Source organism: Dunckerocampus dactyliophorus, chromosome 19 (genome assembly GCF_027744805.1).
Source record: "Dunckerocampus dactyliophorus isolate RoL2022-P2 chromosome 19, RoL_Ddac_1.1, whole genome shotgun sequence".
NCBI lineage: Eukaryota > Metazoa > Chordata > Actinopteri > Syngnathiformes > Syngnathidae > Dunckerocampus > Dunckerocampus dactyliophorus.
In genome coordinates, this window is record NC_072837.1 from 3,872,284 (window position 1) to 3,897,984 (window position 25,701).

At 42.4% G+C, this 25,701-nt stretch overlaps 2 protein-coding genes across 9 annotated transcripts; one reads left to right on the forward strand and one right to left on the reverse strand.

Moving 5' to 3' along the window:
• The first annotated feature begins 1,162 nt into the window (after positions 1 to 1,162).
• Positions 1,163 to 15,203, forward strand: LOC129172396 (calpain-3-like). Of its 6 annotated transcripts, none has more exons than XM_054762075.1 (23): positions 1,163 to 1,512; positions 3,570 to 3,639; positions 3,848 to 3,966; positions 4,040 to 4,173; positions 4,238 to 4,406; positions 7,770 to 7,853; positions 7,922 to 8,013; positions 8,224 to 8,301; positions 8,725 to 8,885; positions 8,967 to 9,133; positions 9,223 to 9,234; positions 10,387 to 10,595; positions 10,663 to 10,699; positions 11,214 to 11,237; positions 11,349 to 11,441; positions 12,573 to 12,650; positions 12,720 to 12,777; positions 12,844 to 12,908; positions 13,463 to 13,531; positions 13,643 to 13,721; positions 13,903 to 14,019; positions 14,105 to 14,163; positions 14,859 to 15,203. In XM_054762075.1, the coding sequence occupies exons 1-23, from the start codon at positions 1,204 to 1,206 to the stop codon at positions 14,883 to 14,885; spliced, it is 2,310 nt and encodes a 769-aa protein (XP_054618050.1). In that variant the 5' UTR covers positions 1,163 to 1,203; the 3' UTR covers positions 14,886 to 15,203. The 6 variants fall into 6 exon arrangements, with proteins under 6 accessions (XP_054618050.1, XP_054618049.1, XP_054618048.1 ...); XM_054762074.1 differs by having other exon boundaries at positions 11,349 to 11,435; XM_054762073.1 differs by lacking the exon at positions 9,223 to 9,234 and having other exon boundaries at positions 8,967 to 9,145; positions 11,349 to 11,435.
• LOC129172395 (zinc finger protein 106-like) lies at positions 14,969 to 25,644 on the reverse strand. 3 transcript variants are annotated; one of them, XM_054762070.1, is made up of 21 exons: positions 25,517 to 25,644; positions 25,157 to 25,290; positions 24,727 to 24,788; positions 24,452 to 24,655; positions 23,438 to 24,382; positions 22,839 to 23,115; positions 21,791 to 21,851; positions 21,553 to 21,707; positions 21,416 to 21,476; positions 20,553 to 21,342; positions 20,431 to 20,480; positions 19,174 to 19,328; positions 18,947 to 19,081; positions 18,759 to 18,875; positions 18,498 to 18,689; positions 17,682 to 17,744; positions 17,477 to 17,596; positions 17,327 to 17,398; positions 17,172 to 17,243; positions 15,452 to 15,598; positions 14,973 to 15,381 (listed from the first exon to the last, which is right to left on the reverse strand). In XM_054762070.1, exons 2-21 carry the CDS (start codon positions 25,286 to 25,288, stop codon positions 15,325 to 15,327), a joined length of 3,867 nt encoding a protein of 1,288 aa, XP_054618045.1. In that variant the 5' UTR covers positions 25,289 to 25,290; positions 25,517 to 25,644; the 3' UTR covers positions 14,973 to 15,324. The 3 variants fall into 3 exon arrangements, with proteins under 3 accessions (XP_054618047.1, XP_054618045.1, XP_054618046.1); XM_054762072.1 differs by lacking the exon at positions 23,438 to 24,382 and having other exon boundaries at positions 14,969 to 15,381; XM_054762071.1 differs by lacking the exons at positions 14,973 to 15,381; positions 15,452 to 15,598 and adding an exon at positions 16,023 to 16,942.
• Positions 25,645 to 25,701: the final 57 nt, after the last annotated feature.

A 25,701-nucleotide genomic window follows, 5' to 3' on the forward strand; every position in this document is an offset into this window, starting at 1 on the left:
TAGCACTGGCGCGTCAGATTCAGGAGCTTGTTGCCAGATATCTGAACACTCAATCCCCGTTTTGCTGAAAAACGGTCCAATGTTCAGCAATATCTGGTATCTACATATACTTTATCTGCCAAAATAAATACATTCCACTGAAGCCAACTACGAAGTATATTTATATATTTTCACTTAAAAGGCTTCCAAGATACCGCGTCTGCCTGAAGTGAACAAACATCAAATTCCAAACGAAAATTTCAAACCTGGCAACCTTGGTCTGACACTCCTAGAGAGTCATACTGTAGTATTTCGTATGAAAATCAATGTGTCTAAGTTACCACTAGATGTCGTTGTAGAAATACTGTACAAATAAAAATAAACAATACTTCACTGTAATATACTGCAGTAAATTCAAAATAGGACAAATAATTTATCCACAAAACATTACAATCTACCATTCTGATAGTGTACTGTATTTTGTCAGATAGAGTTTACTCAACTGCCTAAAGTATCAGGCGTCTTTTAGAGGTAAGGCATGTATTGAAAGGGAAGCCATTATTTTCTTCATTTTAGCATTTTTATAGTATATTAACATTACAGACAGCGCTAGTCAAAAGTCGGTAAACTGTGTCCCTACGTCTTTTATTTTTTAAAATGTCAACAATAACATGCATTCAATTAAAAACGTTCATGTATATCAGGGATTTTTATAGCGGGAGGCGGGCCTCCACTGGGATGTACCAGGAGACTTCAGGGGAGCCGCAGCAGCTCGACAAGAACAAAAAAAAAACATGTGTTGTGGTAAAGACTACTTTGACCCATGGTGGTATCAGATGACAAAGTAAAGTTAATTAGAGGCGCTGGTTATTTTTTCCCAGGGAAAAAGAGGTTTGGCATTTATTATAGCAGAGGCCACGATTTGAAGACATATGTCATTTATAAGATTGCTAACTCATCAGTGAGAAGGTAAATGCAGTGTCTGAACTCCTTTGTTGGTTGGGATTGTTCAGAAATGGATGTGTATTTTTGGAGAGAGCCTACCAGAAGCCTCCTCCCCTCCTTGTAAGGGTTCTATATTTAGGTCCAGCACCCAGGAGTGTGAGAGTTGACTTGGGTGTCACTTTTTGCAGTTGATAACGTCAACTGAAAGTGATCACTGCAGCCACTTGCCGCACACACACAAAAACAAAACTACTTTAAAGCTTGAGTTGTCGTGAAAAGATGGACAAGCATCATCGAGTGCCTGTTGTTGAAGATACCAACGTCAGAGAGCTTCACGGCACGGAGGCATCACTGGGGCCTGATGAGAAAGCAGAGTACCCCCTGGCTGGAGCCAACTCCATCTATTCGGCCATCCTGAGCAGGAACGAGGCCGTGAAGGATGCCAAGCGTCTCAAGACCTTTCTGGAGCTGCGAGACAAATACGTGAAGAAGAAGGTGCTGTTTGAAGACCCTCTGTTCCCCGCCTGTGACTCCTCACTCTTCTACAGTCACAAACCTCCCATGAAGTTTGAGTGGAAACGTCCCTCGGTGAGTGTTTGGGGCCACATGGTGACGCGACTACATGTAGCTCTTGGTTTCCAAATACAGTACCACACATTGAGTGTAATGTTGAATGCTACAAACATCAAATGAATCATGTTTTGGAGTTAAATGTGTTCCATTTATGTGGTAAAAACAAGTGCTTACATGTTAATAGGTTCTTCCATGTAGCACCCTTTAGTGGAAAGGGGTTTAGTTAAGACTAACCACCGAATTCATGCTCTTGCACCCTGAGACGACCCTGAATATAATTTTAGCAAAATATGTCTTGCTGAAATATATTTTTTAAATATTTTCAAACCCTGTTTTTAATATCAGTGAAACAGCAACTCATCTTGAAATTGTGTGTGAGTGACAGGAAGAAAGCTCTGACTCACTTGGGGGGGATAAGTCGTTCGCATGTATAAGACGACTTGACTTTTTTCTAGGGGACAAATATTCACTTATGTTTGATTCAATACGATATTTTATGTTACCAGCAGTACAAGTACGCACTTTTAAGTATTGGAAAGGACTAATTATGCTATTACATGATGTTTTTAATCTTTGAAATACATGACACTTTTTAATCCCAAACATAATTCCACTAATATCACCTAATAATGTAGTGACATTTAATACAAAAAAATGTCTTGACAAACACAAAAGTCATCTCTTTTTCTTTTCACTGACATCACACTGGGAGGCGTTTGTAGTATATACCGTAAATATATCTATAAAACAATAATGTTACATGAATATCTCTTTGACACAAACACGAATTGTTATCTTTTTGTCAAATTAGATGATGTACCTAATGTTTGTTCACTTACAATAAGCACTACAGTACAAACCGCTTTTATGCTACTAATAACATCACAAGGATGCTTTGTATTTCACATTAATTACATGTGACCTCTCTCAATGGGAATTAGTGATATATGAGTCCCATCAAGGGAGCATGTTCTATATCGGTAACATCAGGCTTCATTTTGACATTTATGGTCAACCATGTGCCTCTGTGAGTGTGTGTATAAGTGTGTATGTGTTATAGTGTGGTCTGAAGTCAATTAGTTCCAGGCAGCAGTGACAGAGATGTGTAGTTATGAGGTGAGAGCCAATCTGGATTAAACACAACATAGAGGAGAGTCAGAGAGGTCGCGACCTGCAGAACTGGAGCAGCTGCTTTGCTGTGAATATGTGACAAATGTCAGAGAGGGTTTCAAAGGTTCCCAGCTGGACGGGCCGACTGGATTTCAGTTGCAAGAGTTATGTCCTCGTCTCGTCAGTCACGGCAGATGTCATATTTAGATTTGTAAACCCACTTTCTGTCTTCAAACTTTCTGTTTTCACTCCTGACTCATGATTGGTCACAAATGTATTTATCTTGGATTTTGTTGTATTTAGCGCTTTATAGGGTAAGGAACCATGTTTGGTTAATTAAATGACTTTTCAGAATGAACCTAGTAAAACCATGTCATTTCGCTCCGCCAATCAGCTAAATTAAATATATTAATATCAATAAACAATATTGGTAAAAAAATTTAAAAAGCCAATTAAATATAATGACAAATAATACAAAATAAATATGTTATTATAAAATTAAGTGTAAGGATTAAATAGATAATCTAAAATTCGTAGTTTAAAAAAGCAATACAAAATTAAAAAAAAAAAGGTCTAAAAATGAAAGTTAATTATTAATAGTAGAAATAATATTTCAGAACGGAATTTTTGGTAGATTTCTGGGAATTTCTGCTGAGCAATATTCAAAATATTCAAATATGTATACCAACTGTATCATATACATTTTGATTGGGACTTTTTTACTGACAAAAAACATGAAGGCTGATTAAACGAAACACCCCTTGATTGAAATTGACATTAAATGTGATGCAAGATATAATAGACTAACTTGCAATGTGTAAATTCCCCCATATTCTTGTTTATTCCTCCTAACTGACAGGGAAAATGATCAGAGGTCATATTTTCTCATTTAACTGCTTGCATTGTGCACGTAAAAGCATGTTTCTTCAAAGTCACTCCTTTGTTCCTGTTTCCTATGACAGGAAATAAGTGAAAACCCTCAATTCATTGTGGATGAAGCCACCAGGACGGACATCTGTCAGGGAGAATTGGGTAATGTTTCAGATCTTCCCCATTATGATGCACAATACGTGCACAAATGTAATTATATTTGTATGTCTTCCATCTATAGCTGCCATTTAATGTCCATATTCCTGCTGTTTTTGTTGATTTGTTTGATGTTCTACAATCTACACTGTCCCGAATGGCCTCTTATTAGAGATCTAAAATAATACTGTATGTGTGAATCTGGTGCTGACAGGTGACTGCTGGCTGCTCGCCGCCATCACCTGTCTGACTTTGAACGAGAAGCTTCTCTACAGAGTGATTCCTCCCGATCAGAGCTTCACAGAAAACTATGCCGGCATCTTCCATTTCCAGGTTTCTTTGTATCACTGCTCGCATATGTTGCAATGATAAGCACCCTTTCAGCAATGCATAACAACGTCCGCAGTTCTGGCGTTATGGGGAATGGATCGATGTGGTCGTCGACGACCGCATCCCCACCTGCAACAACCAGCTGGTCTTCACCAAATCTTTCCGAAAGAACGAGTTCTGGAGTGCGCTTTTGGAAAAAGCTTACGCCAAGTAAGAATAATAAGCACAGAGTGAGATTTTTTCCAAAGCATTGACTCCAGTGCCCCTCTTTCAGGCTGAATGGCTCTTATGAGGCCCTGAGAGGAGGAAATACCCTGGAAGCCATGGAGGACTTCACTGGAGGAGTCACTGAGTTCTTTGAGTTGTGTGAGGCCCCTAAAGAGCTCTACCACATCATGAGGAAGGCCCTGCAGAGAGGCTCGCTGATGGGCTGCTCCATTGACGTGAGTGCTCATGCAAACACAGTTATTGACATTTGTGTTTTTGTGGTGAGTAGTTAGCAAGACACTTCCTCGTTCATGGAGAAGGACCAAAAACGACAGTTTGGATTTTGGGGCGGTTCCAGTCGCAGCAACACCGTACGCAGAATACAGGACCGTGTTAATAGGAGCACAGCATGTAGAGTAAAAATAGAAAATAGAATAACAGAGTAAGAATAAAAATAGCTGTGAAAATAATATTTTTCAAAAATACAGAGGTGGGTTGGGGCTTGGTCATGCTTGCGGGTACTGTGGGCCTGGGTGGCGGGGTGGGGGTGGGGGGGCGGGTGCCCTGGGGCCGGGCTCGCTGGGGGGGGTCGTGCTCTGCCGGGCGCTTGGGCGTCTGTCGCCGTTGCGCTTTGTGCGCTGCCGGGCCGCTGTCTGTGTCCTCGCCTCCCCCGGTCTGTCTGTGGGCTTGTCGGGGGTGGGGCTCCGGTGCGCGGGTGGTGCGCTGTCGGCTCTGGTGGCATGTGGCTGGTCTGGCTTCTGGTGGTATGTGGGGGCCGTCGGCTGGTCGGCTGCTGGTCTCGCCTTCTCGGCGCTGGTGCTTGGCCTCCCTGCGGCTTGGGGTGTGGTGCTCCCGCTCTCTCTTCGGGGTTTGCTGGCCCGCGGGTCTCGGTTGGCGCTGTGTGGTGGTTCGCCTGGCTGCTCGCCCGTTTTCCCGCCTGCCTGCTCGGTTTCCCGCTCTCCTCCTCGCTGACTCCCCTGTCTGCCTCGCTGGCGGCGTCCTACCGCTGGGGGGGTGTGGCCGGGTGTCTTCCTGCTCCCCGGCAGTCTGCGCTCTCCGCCCCTGGGTTCTGAATCGTATGTCTGGGACCCCGGGGTCCCCGGCTCCGCTGCTCCTTGGGTTACCAACGGGGGATAGGGTGGGGCTTCCGGGTGTCGGGCAGTCGACCACTGTGTGTGTGTGTGTGTGTGTGTGTGTGTGTGTGTGTGTGTGTGTGTGTGCGCGCTTGAGTAAGTAAGAGTGTGTATGAGCGTGCGCATAGGGGTGTGTTTGTGCGTAGGAGCGTTTATGTGCGTGTGTGTGGGTGCGTAGGAGTGTGTATGTGCGTGCGTGTGTGTATTTTTATTTATTTATTTATTTTAGTTATTTATTTGGGGGGGGGCATACAGGGGTTTGCTCCGTGGGGTCAGGTGCTGGGCGATACATCTCTGCCGCCCGTGCCTCCGCCGGGTGGGTGGAGGGTGTGCCTCCTGCATCCCTTGGCGGGGCGGCCCTGTGTCGGGGGTCGGGCGGGGGTTGGCCCGGGGCGGGCCGGGCTCCGCTCCCTGGGGGTGGGGGTGGCGGTGGGGGAGAATTGGCGCTTCCGGCGCGGGCGGGCTTCTTTCCGGCTGTGGAGGCGTCTCTGGGCCTGCCGGTTTGTGGCCCCCGGTACCCGTCTGCCTTTGTGGGGTGTGATCTCTCGCTGGTCTCGGGGGTTGGCAGTCCTCCGGCCCGCTGGCGCCCTGTCCTTGGCTGGGATTACCTCTCTTCGGCCCCTTACTGGTCTTCCCGGGGGGGGGGGGGCTCTCTGGGCTGGCTCTTGGGGCACTGTTCTTTGTGCTGCCTGCCCCTATGGGCCTGGTGGCCTTCTGGCGGCCGGGGCCCGGCCTTGCTATTTGGGGCGGGGCTCTCTGGGAGGTGGAAGGCGGCCCCTTTCCTTTCATGCACTCTCAGTGACAATCACACGCCCACACATTCCTGCACCTTTATATATATATGAAGTCTTCCTTACATACAGAGATACCTGTACATATGCACACTCACAGTACATACGTACTTCCCCACATTACTCACTGAGTTATCCAGGGTGTTATTATGTTGTTGGTTTTATTACAGCGACGGTGATTTCAGCAGTATGACTATATATATATATGTGTGTATGTGCGGTATATATGTGTATATATATATATATATATATATATATATATATATATATATGTATATATGTATTTATGTATGTGTATGTATGTATATATGTGTGTATATGTATTTTTTTTTTTTTTTACAATGATGTGCATTACAGTAACTTTGATTCTATTCACTATCATGGATAATCATTTCATTACTACAGTTATGTGTGACTGTTTCAATGCGGTATTATCATGGTGATCACTATCATAATTCATCATTTCATGACTGCTATTGTGTGCGACTGTTTCAATGCAGTATTGTCATTGTGATCACTGTCATAGGTCATCATTTCATGACTGCTATTATGTCTGATTGTCATTGACAGCTTTGTCATTGTGGTTGTTGATATTGATTTGTCCTTTATCCTTGTTCGTCTTTATAGTTGTCACGGACATTTATTTGCTGATGTCGTTCGGTATGTTTCTGTTGTTCTGTCACAATTGTTGTTGTTGCTGCTGTTGTCCTTGTCTCTTGTCTCTCTTTTTTTTGTTTTTGTCCCCTCTCGCCCCCCCCCCCCCCCCCCCCCCCCCCCCCGTTTCCTTTTCTCTTCTTCTCTGTCCCCTCCTGCTCCGGTCCGGGCGCTCCAAATTTGCTTTATAACAAGCATCAAGGTCGAATAAATTTTGTATGACAGGGGAAGTGTATATCACACTTCTCTCTGGCAGAGTAAATCTGTTGAGCACTTGACGGCATTTAGGTATACAATTCTATCTGCTTTAAAGGCTGGACAGGACAGGGGGAAAAAAAAAAAAAAAAAAAAAAAAAAAAAAAAAAAAAAAAATACAGAGCAAAAGTCAAATTATTGCATAATTTCCTTTAAGCACAAAATAACTGCATAATGTTTGTATGGAGGGTTTTTTTTGTGTCAAAATTAAATAAATATATGAAGCCAAATAAATTGATAGTTAAAATATGAATTCATTAACCGGAATAACATGTAAAAAACATATGAAAAAATTGATTTAAACTGTTTGCTAATTATTTATTTCATGAATATTTCATCTATTTAAATGAATTCATTCATTCTTTTTCTATGCCTTTTGCTTTTCCTCATGAGGGTCACAGGGGTATGCTGGAGCCTATCCCAGCTGACTTTGGGCGAGAGAGAGGTACGCCAGCCAATGGCAGGGCACGTATAGACAAACAACCATTCACATTTATGGACAATTTTAAGAGTCGCCAATTAACCTAACATGCATGTTTTTGGAGTGTGGGAGGAAGCTGGACTGCACACACACAGGGAGAACATGCAAACTCCACACGGAGATGTCCAACGGAGATTTGAACCCAGATCCCCTTCCCAAAGTGGCATGGAAACCAGCTGTGCAGTTTCTGCCTTATCATGCTGACAAACCAATGAAGCAATACAGTTTAAATTTGGCTCTTCATGCTATGTAATACTAGTATAATGTACGTACTGTATCTGCCAGGTTACCTCAGCCAGTGAAATGGAGTCCCGCACTGAACTTGGTCTAGTCCGGGGACATGCCTATTCCATCATAGCCCTGGAGGAGGTACACTCATACAAAACCGTACATTTTCCTTTTTAAATGCTAACAGAAGGTGTTTGTGTTGTTTCCAGTGTGACGAGGCGGCAAAGGACAGCAGGATCCGCCTGATTCGCTTACGCAATCCCTGGGGACGGGTGCTCTGGAAGGGACCCTGGAGCCCAAAGTAAAATCTGGAAAAACGTTTGTGCCTATAATATACTAGTATAATATTTCCAGCTGTTTTTGTTGACATATTCACTACTAATATTGAGTGAATTGCAAATACAGCATTAATTGCATTAACCCACGTTAGACACATTTACTGCATATACAAGTACGTAAGATATGGTCCATGACACAAACTCTTCTCATACCTTTTTCCGTATTTCCACAGATCAAAGGAGTGGTCCACTATTTCTATTGCAGACAAGGACAATCTTAAAAAGCAAACTGTTGAGACAAGTGAATTCTGGTGAGTAACACTCATATGTATTTCTATCACAAACACCTCCAGTGGCACTCATACATGTTCTTATTTCTCTTTATTTTGATTCAAAGTGCACTATAGTTGCTATTGGTGTTATTTTTAAATAAAATTGTCGTGTATGAAAAATAAATAATTAAAGGAGCAGTAAGATTTTTTAATTTTTTTGCTCTAGCCCAGAATAAAAGGTTATATACTCTTTCAGTTTTATCTGTGTTATCACAGTAATGGTTGTCTAATCATGTGTCCTGGCTGGTCCACCAATACGTATTACAGACCATTAAAGTAGGAGATCTAGGATCAGTATGATATTGACAAAGCTGCTGATCTGCTTATTGCCAGCCATCGCATCAAGATCATATTGAGCTGAATTAACAGCGGCACCTGGCCCATCCACTTCCTCCCACTCAGGATGTCCTTTGACGACTTCAAGAGGAACTTCACCAAGCTGGAGATCTGCAACCTGACCCCCGACACACTGCAGGGAGAGGAGAGGCACAGCTGGACAGTGTCAGTCAATGAGGGACGCTGGGTGCGAGGCAGCTCAGCCGGTGGCTGCAGAAACTTCCCAGGTGAGGAAGGAAAAACACACATTTCCGTAAATTAAAGTAGAAAACTACCACCCGTACTTGTCATAATCATCTGCTTCACAGACACATTTTGGACAAACCCTCAGTATCACCTGCAGCTGTACGAGGACGAAGACCCCGATGACCCGCAGGACTTCTGCACGGTGGTTGTGGCTCTCATGCAGAAAGGCCGTCGCATGCAGAAGCACATAGGAGCTAGGTTCCTTACCATTGGGTTTTCCATCTATGAGGTAAGTCCTCATGTGACCTCATTGTGACCTGGCCTCAGGCACTCAGCAGACTCTCTGGATAAAAACACGATCCTGTTGTTTTCCCGCAGGTGCCAAAAGAGGTACGGCCATCTGGGAGAAGCAAGTCTGTAATGTGTGCCTCACACTGTCGAGAAAGAAAAGAAAGAGAATACAGTCAGATAAAGTCAGGCAGACATGCTGTACAGGAATTATACAGTATTACTTCAGTAATTATGAACATTTTTATTTGAAACACATCCAAAACGGGCCCTTTTTTGTTGTTCATTCGGAGATACATGCTTTTTTTACTAATGAACCATCTGCTGCATTTGGGGTGCAACTGCACCCTGTAGTGCAAAATAACCGCTGACAAAAAAATGGGAAAATCCTGAAATGTTCTTAGTTTTATTATTTTTTAATGTTATATTTTAAATGATAAAGTATATAATAATTATTACAGTCATCCTTCGCTCCAACGCGGTTCGAACATCGCTCCCTCAATCTATCGTGGATTTTCAAAAGCTCATTCATAATTGATTGTGGTTTCACGGTTGACTACGACCTATTGTCAGCCCAAAAATGCATATTTAAGTAAATGTTCCGTATTCTTAGCCTAAGTTAAGCAATTTTAAGCATGAAAATGTTCTCAATGAACTAAAATACTAATCCAATATAAGGCAATACAAGACGTTTATGAGCTGTAGTCTTCACTGGCCACTAGGTGTCACTAATAACACACGCTAGACTTGATCGCCAACAACAGGCTTTCATTTTATAATTATTTATCTGACAACAGGCTCAATAAGAACATAATATAATAACAACAGTCGTCATCATCAACATCATAATCATAATAACACGGGCTACTGTTGTGGCCGTACTCAAGGTCACTTCCTGTCCACATGTCCGTTATTGAAACACACACGAGCATGAGTCTTATTCATGTCTGAAATGGCTCATTTTCTCTGATTATATCTACAATATTGGGTACTATGAGTGTAAAGGAGACTATTGGGGTGTTATTTCATGTCTAGAGGGCTCTAATAATGCTCAAAATTGTATTTAGAAAGTCATAAAAAGGTTTTCGATGCCCTTCGATTATTCTCATTTTCAAAAAAGTGAAAACTACTAAAGTTTTCCATTCTTTTTGTAGTGCTAGAATGCTACAAATAAATAAAACAAAGAATGCTCTACAAAAAATAAAGTACACAAATAAGCAAAAATGTGTCTTTTCCACTTTATTCCCTCTGCAGATGTGCGGCAAGAATAAGCATCTGCAGAAGGACTTCTTCCTGTTTACCGCCTCCACGGCTAAATGCAAACATTACATCAACTTACGGGAGGTGACGGAGCGTTTCAGACTCCCCCCGGGAGAGTACGTGGTCATCCCCACCACCTTTCAGCCTCACCACGAGGGAGAGTTCATTCTCAGGGTGTTCTCCGAGAACAGGAACACGTCAGAGTAAGGATGTGTCAGCGTGATCTGTGACCAAAATGAGATCAAGCTCATGTTAATGTGTTCTTCACAGGGAAGCGGAGAGCACCATCGGGTCGGATCATCTGCAGGTTCGTCACACCACACGTGTAGGAACAACATCATGAATTGATGTTGCAGTGACAACAAGCTTTGAAACACATCTAATAGGCATCCGTCATTACCATTGCTTCATATGGACTAGAGTATTGAGGTCAGAGGTCACTGACGTTGCACCCACTTGGTACGACTGGGTTGAGGTCAGGGCTCTAGAGTTCTTTCTTCAACAGACTCGCACACCCAAAACTTGCCGTCGCTCCTTGCGAGTTCATAATAGAAATAATCCAAAAGTCAACCCCCAAGCACGCTCTTTATACATAAAGATGTACAATTTAATGAATGCGATCGCTCCTCTCACAGGTCATTCATGACAGCCGTGCACCACAGAAATAATCAGAACGGCTGGAAATAATCCACCAAGTCATGGAAATTGCAGTAGCACAACACTGTCGAAGTCATGTGTATTTTTAAACACACTACATTTTCCCTCGTCGTTGTCTCGCGAGTGTGACTAACCTGTTTCATCTCATCTCAACCGTCCTCCAGCAAGGCAAGAAAAGGAAGGACAAGGTAACAATGCATGTTTGCACCCCCACCACCATGTTACCAATCACGTCACGTTAGCGATGACGACGGCACAGTTGCCTCCTCACTGCCTTCTGTCTTTTTGTTTTTTAACAGCCTATTGTGTTTGTGTCGGATCGAGCACGCGCCAACAAAGAGATCCAGCATGACGGTATTCAGGGTGAGATGAGGAAGAAACCAAAGGTAATTGTTTGTGTTGCGTAACGTAACATGGTGCGGGTCAAATAACATCACTGGGAATAAAAGAACCGACCCCTACGCCAGCAGCTGTTTCCCCCCCCCCCCCATGTGCTCGCGTTCTCCTTTGTTATCAGAGGGAAATCATGCATCCACTCATGAGTACTCTTCGTAGTCTGTGCAATACACAGCAACCTTTCAAATGATTCCATAAAATCACAGCAAATGGGAGGAGAAGTAGGTTGGAGCCCTACGCACAATTGTGTTGGCATGATACACGGTTTTGAGAAATACAAATACATGGCAAACAAATTGTTCAATAAATTATTTTTAGCGCAGATTGAGAAATTAACAGAATTGAAAGAAGTAGGGATCAAACCCACACCCTCTGTCTTCTAAGGCAGCAGCTGTACCATTACACCACTACAGTCGGTGTATTCTGCTGCGTGTTGTCATTGATTGTGGCAACGAGCGCGGTGTTTTCTCCTTCCTCAGGCTGACTTGGTGCTCGATGCCTCACGGCAGCGATACGCATTTAATGCGCATTTGCAAAGAATGCACCAAAAATGGGGTCCTCCATGGATCGTGGGGCCCTACACACACAGCACGTGTTCTGCGTGCAGGGAGGGAGATAATTCAGTATCGTATTGACCCGAATATAAGCCGGAATAATTTTTTTTACCCTAGAAAAAAAAATTAGCGAAAAGACATGATGTCTTATATTCGGGGTCTGGAGATGTATACATGTAAACCAACAGGTGGCACCAAACTACTTCTCCCCAACCCAATCAGTGTTTTTCTTCCTGGAAAAATACGTGTCTCAGAGGTTGGGCACATTTTAAGATAATGGTAGTCACTGAAGCAGCGTCAAACAACTGTTAGCAGCTAAGAAATCTGATATCATTTTAACTGTAATCTACCAGTTGTTTAAACATGATTCATGACAAAAAAAATCCCAAAACGGGTCTCGACAAAGAGGGATGTCTTGTATATATCGTAGTTAGGTAGGCATACACCATGAGCAGATCAACTACCAGGTACGGAAGGTAGGAAGGTAGGGAGGTAGGGAGGTAGGTAGGTAGGTAGGTAGGTAGGTAGAGCCAATGTGGTAAAAATATACTGTATGTTATGTTTTCTGTCCAGAAAAAACTCCTAGAGCCCGAGGAGGAAACTGAAGAAGAAAAACAGTTCCGGGTCATCTACAAACAAATCGCCAGTGAGGTGAGTGAACGGCAAGGACGTTAACTTTGAATTCATCCTGATGTGTAAAATGATCATCCATCCTATCAGGACATGCAGATCTGTGCCAACGAGCTCCAGACCATCATGAAGAACGTGCTCTCGAAATGTGAGTCAAACAAACGGCATCCGGTGTCGCGTGACCCCTCACCGGAGATGTGCTTCTCCCTAACAGTGGACGATAAGAAATCTGAAGGATTCAGCCTGGAGACATGTCGCAGTATGATTGCACTGATGGATGTATCCTTGTGCTGCAGATGCTGACTCATCCAAATGTATTGATCCTGATGTGAGACATCCTCTCATTTTCAACATCTGTTACTGAGAAAAGGTTGCATGTCGGTTCGCATGCATAAATCTCTTCACCTCGAATATTAAGATGACCCAACTCTCACCCAGACCGTTTTTTCACTGCATAGAGTATATAAAAAACATTAAAAAACGCTGGGCAGTGGGGATTTGTGAGTGCGGGATGGAGTCCCGGCACGGTGCAGGGCTGCTGCGTTACAGGTGCGTGCGGTCTTTTAAGAAGCAGAGTTACAATACCATCTGCTGTACTGAGTTGGAACGACAGTCTCATTTTAACGTGTGAGCGAGGGCCAAGAGACCAAATGTTTAAAATTAAATAAAGGAAGCGGCAAATCCTTCTGTGGAGATCCAAATCTAATATTGGTGGACCACCACAAATGAGTAAAGTAGGTAAATGGGAAACACTGATACTGTCAATAAATGCGATTCAGATCCTGTTCTCACTCATCAAAAAGTTTTTCCTCCATAACTGAGCCAAATTTCAGACAGATGGGACGGGAAAACTAAATCTCCAAGAGTTCAAACACCTCTGGAAAAAGATCAAGCAGTGGCAGGTATTTTCTTTTAAACTGATCTAATTTCTCATTACTTTTGTTTCATGCCATATTTATTGTATTTGTCACTTCACTCATTTGTCTTGCAATTTCCATTGGCTGTGTTGGCAGGTGATCTTCAAACATTACGACAAAGACCAAAGCGACGCCATCAGTAGTTTTGAGATGAGAAATGCTGTTAATGATGCAGGTGAAAGAAAACCGCAGAAACACGAGTCATTCCTCGTCTATGCATTGACTCTGATGTCATGCCTATACCGCACACAGCCACTAGGGGGCACATTTGCATACCAAATATCTAAGAACTGTTAGGCTATGCAGCGTTACAGTTCTCATTTCATTTCCTATATTTACATTTTTTCATATTTAAGGCATCCACCTAAACAAGCAGTTGTATGACATCATCGCCATGCGCTACGCCGACCAACACCTCAACATTGACTTTGATAGTTACATCTGCTGTTTTGTCAGACTGGAGGGAATGTTCAGTAAGTATACTGCATGTTGTTATTGTACCCATACTGTATGCATACTGTATATTGCAAATGTACGCTTATGTTGTGTTGCCTGTAGGGGCTTTTCATGCTTTTGACAAAGACGGAGACGGACTGATCAAGCTCAACGTGCTGGAGGTTAGACAAATGCTCTTAAGTCTTACTGCATGCATGAGAACAGACACGACCTTTGGTACACGATCTATAATGAGGCAATTAGTTGTTTAGCGTACTGTATTTCCTCATAAAGGCCTATATAGCTGCATGTGTTTATATATGTGCATCATACACTCGGCAATGTAATAGACCAAATATATGGTATTATAATCTAAATGGCCAAGATACTATAGATGCAATAAGAGGGTCAAATCTGACTTTAGTTGAGTTTGGCGGGGGGAAACAGGACAGTATGTGCACTGTTCATTTATCTAGTACCAATAAATTACAAAATTTTACATATTTTTAAGGTTTCTTTTTTTTTAGTTTAGCCTGTGTAAATGCAAAACAATAAAATATTCAGAAGAATGCAATATAAAAATATATATGTATATATATATATATATTGCTGTACAAAATGTATTATAAAACATAAAAAAACATACTATAAAATAGTTTTTGATAGTAAAAGAACATAATTACTAATTATTATTATTATTAATTACTAAAGGTAATTGAGGTTAATGAAGGTAAAGTCAACATGTTGTGTAATAAGGATGTCAAGAACGTATGTAAACAATACCTTAGTTAAATAATAAAAGAATGAAGAGTAAATGTTAAATATAGGAGTAAAACTGTTGTTTTTTTAAAGTAATGTTTCTATTGTTCTCCTCCAGTGGCTTCAGCTGACGATGTATTCTTAATCATCTCCACGCATCAAGTCTTAAAGGAAGTGGACCTCACCATTAGGAGCGGTTGTATTATCGACTACATTCAATGTTTGGAGTTTTGTCGTAAAAATTGATATGAGAAGGAATTTTAAAAATGTGTTGAATTTAATAACGATATAATTTCTTTTTGTTTCTTTTATTTCTAAAAAGACAAGCTGCTGTCTACGTACACGTAAATCGCACACTAATGTGTACCACTCACGTACTCAATACATTTTTTTTTTTTAATCCTTAAGAGAATCGGGACAATTTGGCCCTTGTAACGTCCACCGATTGTGCCCAAATAAAAGACACGAAACAAAAACGATTTCAACATTTCAACGTGTGTTCATTATGAGGTCAAGAGTTCATAATCATAGGATTGAAATGAGGAATAATGAGGAAAAAAATGCTGCAGTCAGTCCGTCCTCACTCATGTCTCCACCTTGCTGTCCGCATTCACGTGTGTCTGCATGTGCTCTGGAAGCTCCTGAAGAGATCAGCAAAACACGTAAATACATAATACGAGCAGACTGATGACCTGATGATTGTTGTATTACCTGCTTGACCGCCTGCTGCGTGGAGAAAAAAGCACTGCAGGCCTTCCAGCGACATTTGACCGTCTCCAGAGTGGGGTTGGTGTGGTCTCCCACAAGGTGCTGGACGAGATGCTCGGCCATGCCGAAAATCAGAGAGCAACTTTGCCACTGCCAAACACACAAAACCAAGAAATTCGATGAAATCTTTATTTTGTTTTGCTCCAAAGCAGGCCTGTACTGTATGTCGTTGCAGGTTGTGAAAACATTCTCCACTAGATGGCGACAAAGAACATTTTCAAGTGCCACTTTTACATGCAGGATTATTTCCTGCCGCTAAGGAAGTTAAGTTCCCTTCTGTGTGGGTTTCTCTTCATGTTCAGACACTTACCATCACCATGTTTAAATCGTGGCAAGGGCTGCTACGTTACCTCACCGCATAGAGCACCAGGCTCACATATTTTATAACATAATAGGTACATATTATAATATATTACATTGGTCATTTATATTTATAAAACAAACTCAAAATATAAAATAACATGGAATATAAAAATATCAAATACAATAAAGAAAAATGATATAATTTATACTTCAATTCCTATAGTTATAGTATAATGTGTGTGAAGATATGGGGTAATAACTATAAAAGCAATCTTCACGTATTAAATGTACTGCATAAATGAATAGTAAGGATAATCCATAATACCACGTATAGAGAACACACAAATCTTTTATTTCTAAAATCACAAATATTAAAATTCTTTGACTTAGTACATTTTCAAACAATATTTTTCTACAAGCGTACAAATGTGATCTCAAGGAATGACTCAACTTAAAACGCATACGCAAAAACACAGTTAAAAACTCACAGCATTTCAGTGGAATCAAATTATGGAACGGATCGAGTAAGGAACTCAAACAAAGCACCGAGAGGAGCGATTTCAAGAAACAATACAAGCAGTTGTGAAATACAAGGAAGAAGAGTCTTGAACTTGTTCGGTCTTGTCTATTTGTGTTGATTGTTATTTATTATACTGATTATTATTTATTATGATTGCGGAAAAACCTTGACAATCATATTACCACATTGTTACATTACCTTATAACTTTTCTATGCATTAAAAGAGACCACATATGAAACACAGGAAGCGAATAAATGTATTGCAATTGATGTGAAACGGGCGGGGGGCAGGATTAAATAAGCTTTGCTTCTTCCTACTCCTTTTGGACATGTGGAACTGCGAATTGTACTATGCAATGTATTCCATTGTAACTTGTATGCATGTTCAAATAAAATTAAACCATTACCATCACCATTACCACAATGAATCACTTACTGTATATATTATTGTTACTTGTTGTTATATTATATTGTTATATCAGTGTATTGTGGTCATTTGCCAATATGATGAAATACAGTAAATTGTAATTTTGTTATTAACATCTACTGGATACATGGTAGTATCACATCATAGTGGAGATACAGGAGATACAGCTACCCAGTGGCACCACCTGAGAGGGGAAAAAAGGAGGTGTCTACTTAAGATAGGGGATTTCTGAGTAGATGACAGACACTAATTAATTGAAGACCGGTGTCTACTAGAGAGGAGGCCACTGTTTAAGGAAATACACTGGATCAGGTGATTTTGTGTAGAATTGAGGTAAAAATATACCTCCTTTTAACTGCTAGAAGAAAATGCAAACACCTTTTGAATGAAAAATGATGAAAAGACGTTCTTACCCAGCAGCGGTAGTTCTTCATCAGGTTGAGTTTGGCAGCTTGGATGCTTCCATCGTGACAACCTGTGTAGATCTGTTTAGACAACGGCATACAGAAGATGAAGCGACACGATGGCGACTCGGGAAGAAATTCGGCCACTTTTGGTGTCCCCTTACCACACTCTTATGGACAGCCATGCACATCACCATGTCGCTGTGACCACCGTACACCTGCAAGCGGTCATGGGACTGGAAATAAAAACACACCCAGATGACTTTATACATCTAAAAACAGCTATTTCATCCACAAATGGAAGGCTCTACTACCTGGAGCTCATAAACTCGAACCAGCTTGTCAAGACAGGCGGTCACCATCACTTTCCCCAAGATGACAATGGATGTGACAGCATGACCGTGACCCTTGTAGATACGCACCAACTCACCCGTCTACACAACAGACGTCAGAAATAGTGGCATAAAAATGTACAGGTATGTGGCATGATGCAATGGCAGGTACAGCTTTGACACTTGCATGGATGTTGTGTGCATGAACAGACGTGTCACTGGAGCCGCTGAACACCAGGTCGTTCACCACCTGGCAGAGCCCAAGCAAGATTGAAGACACAAATTAGAAACGTTATTACTCTGTGGGACCCAAACCTACTAAAATACTTCATGTCTTGCCATAAAATTGGCATACGCTGTCTAGAATCTAGCGATGGGGCAACAATGCCTCTAAAGTCACTCAAAACAGAACACTTTCAAGTGCTTGCAGAGGTAGGTAAACCTGCTGCATGCTGCCATTTGTGGAGTACTACATCAGGAGGTAGCCTATAGCCACAGCTGCTAATGCCAATATGTTTTGACTCAGCATTCATTTGAGAGCCCGGCAGTTATTTGCTTTTGTAGACCTTGCACCTGGGCATGATTGGGGACTTGGCGGCTAAATTAATTAGAGGCGCTAATTGGAGCATTTACGTTAATTGAGCTTTCATGCGCATGCAATGCATGCAATATGTTGTATGTGTTCCTCCCATTCCATCCCTACTGTTACTACGTCTACTTCTTACAGAAGTGAATGTGACTTGAATAGTTAGTTAATGGTCTTTTATCCTTTACTATTAGCGGTGGGTAACTTATTTTTACGCTTGTATGACAGTTAAAATGTTCAAATGTTTCTTAACACATTGACTGTACAGTTAATTAAGGTTTTATGATGGTTACAGTTTGACCCTGCAACCGATTATTTTGATATGCGTTCAGTCTAATGGGAAAATTCGTTTTTTTAATATCAAAGTTTATTCCAGATTCCATATTTGAAATTATTTCCAAGCGTCTGTCTCCTCACCTTCATACAGAGAACCGTCTTGGTGTGACCTTCCAGCGAGCGCAGCAGCAAACCGCTCTTAGCGTCCCGCACGCTGATGGTATTGTCGTAGGAACCCACCAGCAGCACCCGGCGGGCACCCTCCTGTGCCGTGCCCAGGCAGCTGACCCCTCGGGGGCCATGGCACTCGAACACATCCAGTGGTTTCAGAGTCTAAATCCAGGGAGTCTGATATCAATAACAACATTAATAAAAAATGAGCAATGTGAAGGTGGGTATTACCTTTAAATCAAAGCTGGCTACTGATCCATTAGCAAGGCCAGCAAACACAATGTTCCAGGCAATGTGCAAGCACAGCACTCTGTCAGCGAGCGTGATGGTTTCCAGGCATTTTTTAGACTAGTGGCAAAGAAAAAACATTAAGAAAGCTCCCAAAACAAATTCTATTTGGAATGGCGGTTGTTTTGTACCTTTAAACTGTAGCAGCGAATTGTCTGATCACTGGACCCGGTGTACAGTCGTGCTGGCATGTTCAGAAAGGCGGAGACGAGCAGACAGTTGACTTTGCTTGTGTGACCCTCAAACACTGTTTGGCACTCCCTGTTCTGTGGGTGAGGGAAAATGGAACAACATAAGCGCGCCTCATGAAGATCATGCTTGAATTAAAGCAGGAGCATCCAGGCCGTGTCTATTATACCGCCAGACTGTAAGCCCGCGCTGTGTTGTCTGCTGAGCACGTGTACAAGAGTCCATCGTGGATGTGAAGGCCGTGAACAGACCCTGTGTGATTAGAAAATCCTCCCAATGATGGCTCCTCCTCGTCTTCCTCCTCCTCCGTCACCTCAACAGCCACTGATAAAAGAATTTGACGTCAGCAGAGACAACCTTTGCACCAAGCTCGGCTCAGCTACAAAATTTTATTTTTTGCCTTTTGAGAACTGCAAAAGGGTACCAAAACATCACACCATACCATCTTTTGGCACCCTTCTGCAATTATCTAAAAGGTGGGGCGAGACTGACTGATTGATCAACATTATTAGAGCCATCTATACATGAAATAACACCCCTGCAGTCACCTTTACACTCGTATTAACCAATATAGTCACAATAATTGAAAACAAGTCATAATATAGACTCACACTTGCTAGCATTCCTTGTTATTTTTTTTTTTTACTTCCTTTCCTGTAGGGTACTGCCTGCAGTGGCTATTGTCTCAGCAATGTAACATTACTGCCACCTGGTGATCAGTGTAGAATACTACATATCATGGCTCAATGTCTTTGAATGCATCTTCTGAATGCCTTATATTTGTATTTTACTTCATGTAGTTATTTTTATGCTTTAAAATGCTTAATTTAAGCATTACAAATTTTGATTAAATGTTTACTTTTTAAACTAATATGCCGTATTCAACCACAATAAAGGAATGACTAAAACAGTGAAGCCGCAAAACTCTAGGATTACTCTACAGTAACAATGAGAGAATTTAAAAAAGAAAAAAAACAGTAAAAACAAATGGCAGAACACCATGTGCACTTGCAAAACCATTAGTCTAGGAGAGACAAAGTGCATGGGTGCTAAAGTGCTTAGGTGTTAAAGTACTTGAGTGCTAAAATGCTAGCTGGTGTTATCACGTTTTGGACAATTCCTTACAAATGTGTGCAGATGTTGTTTCACTCGTCTTACACACAGATGTGTGCAGTGTGTTCACTGATTGACAGTCGTGTCAAAAGTCGCGAAGGGCACCAAATAACACTTTTCGGCACCTTTTAGTGTGGGTACCAACTGCAGTGGTATAGTACCAATTGGCTGACAAAGAGTCAACACTTTTGTGCAACTGGGAATGGAATGAGAATAACACAAATTCCACACAGGACAATGGCGGACTAAACTGAACTGACTCCGTAGACGACATTTGAGAGAAGCCGGCAGAGCAAAAAAACATGACACCCACCTGGAGGAATACTTGTTTCACCTACAGGCACAACAGGACTTGCAGTTTGCCTGAGGGACGGTAAAGAGAACACACTTAGTGCCAAACTTTATTCCTGATAGGAGATGAAAAAGCAAGTACACCTCTTAATCAGATTGTGTTGCTGGTAAGTCTGTGTGCTTGAAGAACTGCAATCCACACCGACACCCTTTTGAGGCGCCTCTTGTGGACTTGGCCCCTTTGAGGGTCCACTATCGGGTGACTCCTCATTCTCGGATTCATCAATGTCGATAACCACCGTTTTGGAGGGCTCCGTTACCTCCATTAAATCATCACTTTCATCCCCTTTGTCACCACCTGCTGCAGTAGATGATGAAGGCCTACTCCCCCCACTCTCATTTGCTTTTATGCGTTCTGTGGAAGAATGTTCTTCATGCTCATCCTCAGAATCTATTTGGATAACTTGCTCTTTTGAAGAACGCTCCCTCGGCACTGAATCCGGATGAAGGTAAGATGGATTCACCGGTACTGAACACGCTGGCTTGGTTTGTTCACTGACAGTCACTGTGGGAGGAGCCGGAGCATGAGGGGCTACAGTAGGAAGAGCCACAACGGGAGCAGCCCCAGTGGGAGGAGTCGGTAGCAGCAGAGACGGTGGCAGCACAGGGTAGGTTTCTGGTGGTAGCTGAGGTACCTCCTCGCTGTTCATTTGGGCATGCGGCGGTAGAGAAGCTGGCAGGCTCATGACTTCTTGCTTAACCATAATGGTTGGCGTTGGGAGAGAGGCGAGTGGAGGCTGGCTCATGGAGGACGCCGGAGTGGGCGTTTGATAGAGGTTGGTGAGAGGGGCAAAGGCGGTAGTAGATGACCTCTCAGAGGATCCTGCTGATGTGGTGCCAACCTGCACCACATTAGAGCTTGCAGAATACACTTCTGGAAGTGATCACAAAATTAAAATGAAGAACTTTCTAGTAGCATGCCTGGCTTTAAAGCCCAAATACGGTACCTTGCATCCCCTGTAGAATCTCAATACGCCTGGCTCTCAGACCGTCCACCTCTGCAGTGCACTAAAACAGCAGCAACGGACAAAATCAACCAAACTTGAGGAAAAGACAAAAAAAAGAAGAACCGTTGGAGTGGTACCTGCTGCTTCAACAACACAAGCCTTTGCACTTCTGTGTAGGCCAACTGTAAGGCATTGCGGGCCAGAACTAGGGACTTGTCCAAATCCTGCAGAGAATGACTCAGTTCCTCTTCCCGGAGGGACACCGCTAAAAGGTGGTCCATTTGGTTTTGGTCTATAATAATAAAAAAAAAAAAAGAGTTGAGTTGAGATTTGCATGATTACTGATGGTAATAACGCATGAAATGTTAGAATTACCCTTCTTTAACTTTGTCTTCCTCCGTTTAACAGCTCCTTCCTTATCAGAAGCACCGTCTTCCTGCAGTAATATATTTATAAATTCCTTTAAAACATACTGGGAAACTTTGCAATGTACCATATCGACACAAATATAAAGCAAACATACATGGGGAAAATATTTTGGAGACAAAACCAAGGGGAAAAAAAGACAAAATAATTTCTTAATGGTCGCAGGTTTGAGTGTGTGTGACAGGAAGAAAAGCTTTGATTCTCTTGGGGAGAAGTGGTTTGGCGCCACCTGTTCGCTTGAATGTACACTAAGTCCCCAACTAACGAACACAATTGGTTCCAGACGACCGTTCTTAAGTGGAATTGTTCTGAAGTAGGGGAAAAGGTAATATTACCAATGATATAGGTACTACATGTACGTGTATACATATACAGTATATGTGTATGTATGTAAATATGAGTTTGGATGCAGTAGTAATATTAAACGAGGATAATTAATGAAAAAACAATAATAAAAGTGATATAATAATACATAATGATAAATGTTATTTACCTTTGAATAGGAGTGGCCGAGCATACGTCGTTGGTGGTGGAGGAGGCGGAGATATTGAAAAAAGGACAAATCGTCGTCGTTAGACTCTTCCAAAAGAGGTAGTGTTCCGTGGGTGGTGTAGAATTATAAGCAGGCCTATTAACTCTTCATAAACTTTAATCACAAGCTGTGCCGGGTTGCATGTACAGCTAAAATTTAGCTTTTCTTCGGTCTCCTCCGACTGGTCTTAATCGCCTGTTGGTCCCATTCGCAGTGTCACAGTACCCTCTACTGGTCAAGCGTGTGAAATATGGACTTAAATATAAATAATTATGGGCTTATAAGGCAAAACACATGAAAAAATAGACCAGTCGGCTTGTGTTCGTATCTACGAGTGTTCGCACGTCGGATGTTTGTTAGTAGGGGACTCAGTGTATAAATCTAAGACCCCAAATATAACAAGACAAACCTTTTTTTCCCGTCTTATATTCACATTAATGTGGTATTACATTTGAAAAAACTGACTTGTGGTTGTTGGCGTTTCCTCTTGTTGCCGTCACTATTCTCGTCCTCACGCTCCACTTTCACATTCGATGCTCGTATCCTTGACTCCAACTGTGTGGCTGCATTAGGCGCACTCGCTGGCGCGTCTTGCTGAGGAGAAAGAGGAGCAGGAATCGCAGGAGGAAGGGGCGCGCATGGACTTGAGACAGACTCCCAGTGGAAGCCCTCTGAGAGCGGCAGGTCATCAGCGACGTATGCAGATGGGTTGTGCTCAGGGTTCAACACCTCAATTCTAAAACTGAAGCAAAACAAAAAATATTGTAAAAATATAGTATACTCGGTAATCTTTGACTGGTAAAAGCATTGGATTTGTGCATAATGGTAATTTTAAGATGAGGTACACATTTATGTTGTCGTCATGTCACCATATAAGAGCTTATTGATTAAACGCCCAAAGTCTGGCCTGTGGGGCATTTGGGGTGTGCAGCTGTTTTTTTTATTATATTTGTTTTGTCAAAGTTTGGACACCCCTGAATGTGGGGACTGTCAAGTGTTTCTCTAATTATTTGTGTGTGCAACTGTTGCAGAAAAACTGATATGTGGTATAATGATTCCTTCACCTGGGCAACCCTTCTTTGCTCTTCTGCTTGTTCTTCTTCTCACTGTACCTCTTCCTCCAGCTCTGCTTACTTTTAGGCCCAGACAAAGCGGGAAACTGTGGGATAATCTTTCTAACAGTGACTTCTCCAGCTGCTTTGTGAGCAATCCGAACCTTGCCTCTACTGTTCCCGTTGGACTCAACTGTAGATGTGGAGCTAAGCGACTGGCTTGTCTCCCTGCTGACTGGGGCACCCGTGCTACCTTCAGATGTTTTCACATTCTTATTGAGGGTTGAAGAGCAGCGCTCTGACAGGCTGACAGGGGCATCCGTGTTACGTTGAGATGTTTTTACATCCTTATTGAGGGTTGAAGAGCATGGCTCAGATGGCCGGGCTCCTGACTCGGCGGCGGTCTGCTTCCGGGCTTCCCGATCTGCCCTACATGGCTCCCTCACACCAAGTGCCCGTCTAATTTCCTTAAGCATGGAGCTGACGTCCATGTCCTGTATGGAAACCGGATTAGCAATGCCCATGTGTGAGGCAGGAGCACTTTTCTCTGGTTGAAAAGACCCGCTATGCTCATCTTGGCTGAAGATGATGCTTCCTGAATGAGGAAGCTGATCACTAGTGAAGTCGGTTGTGTCCTCAGTCTGGTACGGCCTGTTGTGATATTGGTCCACCCCGGCGCATGGGAACTGCTGCAGTGGGATATCGGCGCCACCTGATTGGCTGTTGTTTTTGGAGCGGTTGCTTGTGGTGTCAACGTGCTGATCTAGTTTGTTCTCCTTGTTTTGGAAGACAGCGGTGCGGTTGTCTTGCTGCATCTGATTCCCTTGTTTGAATGTATTAGGACCAGCCCGTGTGTGCACTGCCTGGTGTTGTCCACTGGCTCTCTGTGGCATTGACGCATGTTTCTGCCCAGCGATTTGCTTCTGTCTCTTTCTTTCCTTTCTTACTATTTTTTTCCTGCAAGTGGAACAAGGACATTAATGCTTCATTCTATAAACAAATAGAAGTAACAGGTGTGAATCTTACTCCTCCTTCTTTAAGTTCTTGCTCCTTTCCAGGATCCTGTTGTAGGACTCTCGAGGGAGTGTATCGGCAAGTGAAATGGCCTTTATGTTCTTCTGTAACAGGCTATTTAAATTGGCTTCATGTTGAGAGGTGGCGATGTGTTGGGCGAATTGGTCAAGGTCCATGGAGAACACCTTGCACACCAGGCAATCATGACAGTCAACGCTGTTGGAGAAAACACAAGATAAATAACGCAAAACCCTCTTCAGGGGCAAACTTGTGTGGACTTAACTTACTTGCCCAGCACTAATTCCAGCTGTTTGTGATGTAGTATGTTGTGCATATGCTCGTGGGATCTCTAGGGGGGACACACATACATCCACTATTAGTCAGCATTATCAACCACATTACCTTAAGGACAGCATAGACATGAGGGGAGGCATTCTCTCCCTGTGCTTGCGTGAATTATCTCTGCATACTTAAGTGTCTTCCCACATTCTAAAAACCTCATTAGGCTAAAAAAAAAGACACTAAATCGTCCATGAGTGCAAATGTGAGTGTGAAAGGTTGTTTATGTATGTGGTCTGTGCTTGACTTGCTACCAGGGTGTACCCTGCTTCTCGCCCAAAGTCAGCTGACCCTAATAAGTATAGAAAACGACGGACTGATGGATGAATGATGAAAATGATGGAAGGGTGGATATTACGTAACTTAAGGGCCACTTACATTTTTCATATATGTCTTACGACACAAAATGCAAAAATGACGTTTGGCTTTCCCGTAGTTTGTCATTTGTGGGTTGTGGTTGTTCGGCAAGAATGGTTTGCCCCCCGCATGTGAAGGTCCAACCGTTGCCATGTCTAGGAAAGAAGAAACGAATAAGTAATTAATTAGAGCAATAAATAAATATGAAGGATCACATTTGTATGAATATCGTTGCAAGTCTACATCCAATTGGACTTAATATTTAAGTACACAGCAGGTTACAGTAATACGCCTGGACTAAACAGTCGATAAAAAAGTGCAAATATTCCTGCTCAAACGAAACTGGTGGAAATGAGTACATTCCAAAGGGATTACACTTACCCGAATGATGTGCCTATACTGTTAACACTGACAAAGAGGGGAAACTCTAAAAGTTCACATGGTGATTACATTGAACTACTGCAGCGACGCCATGTTTGTTGACGTCAGGTTCCCACCCCTAGCTACAAAGCATAAAGTTGTTGTTTTTAAAACCTAAAAAAGGTGTCACATTAAAACATTTAAGA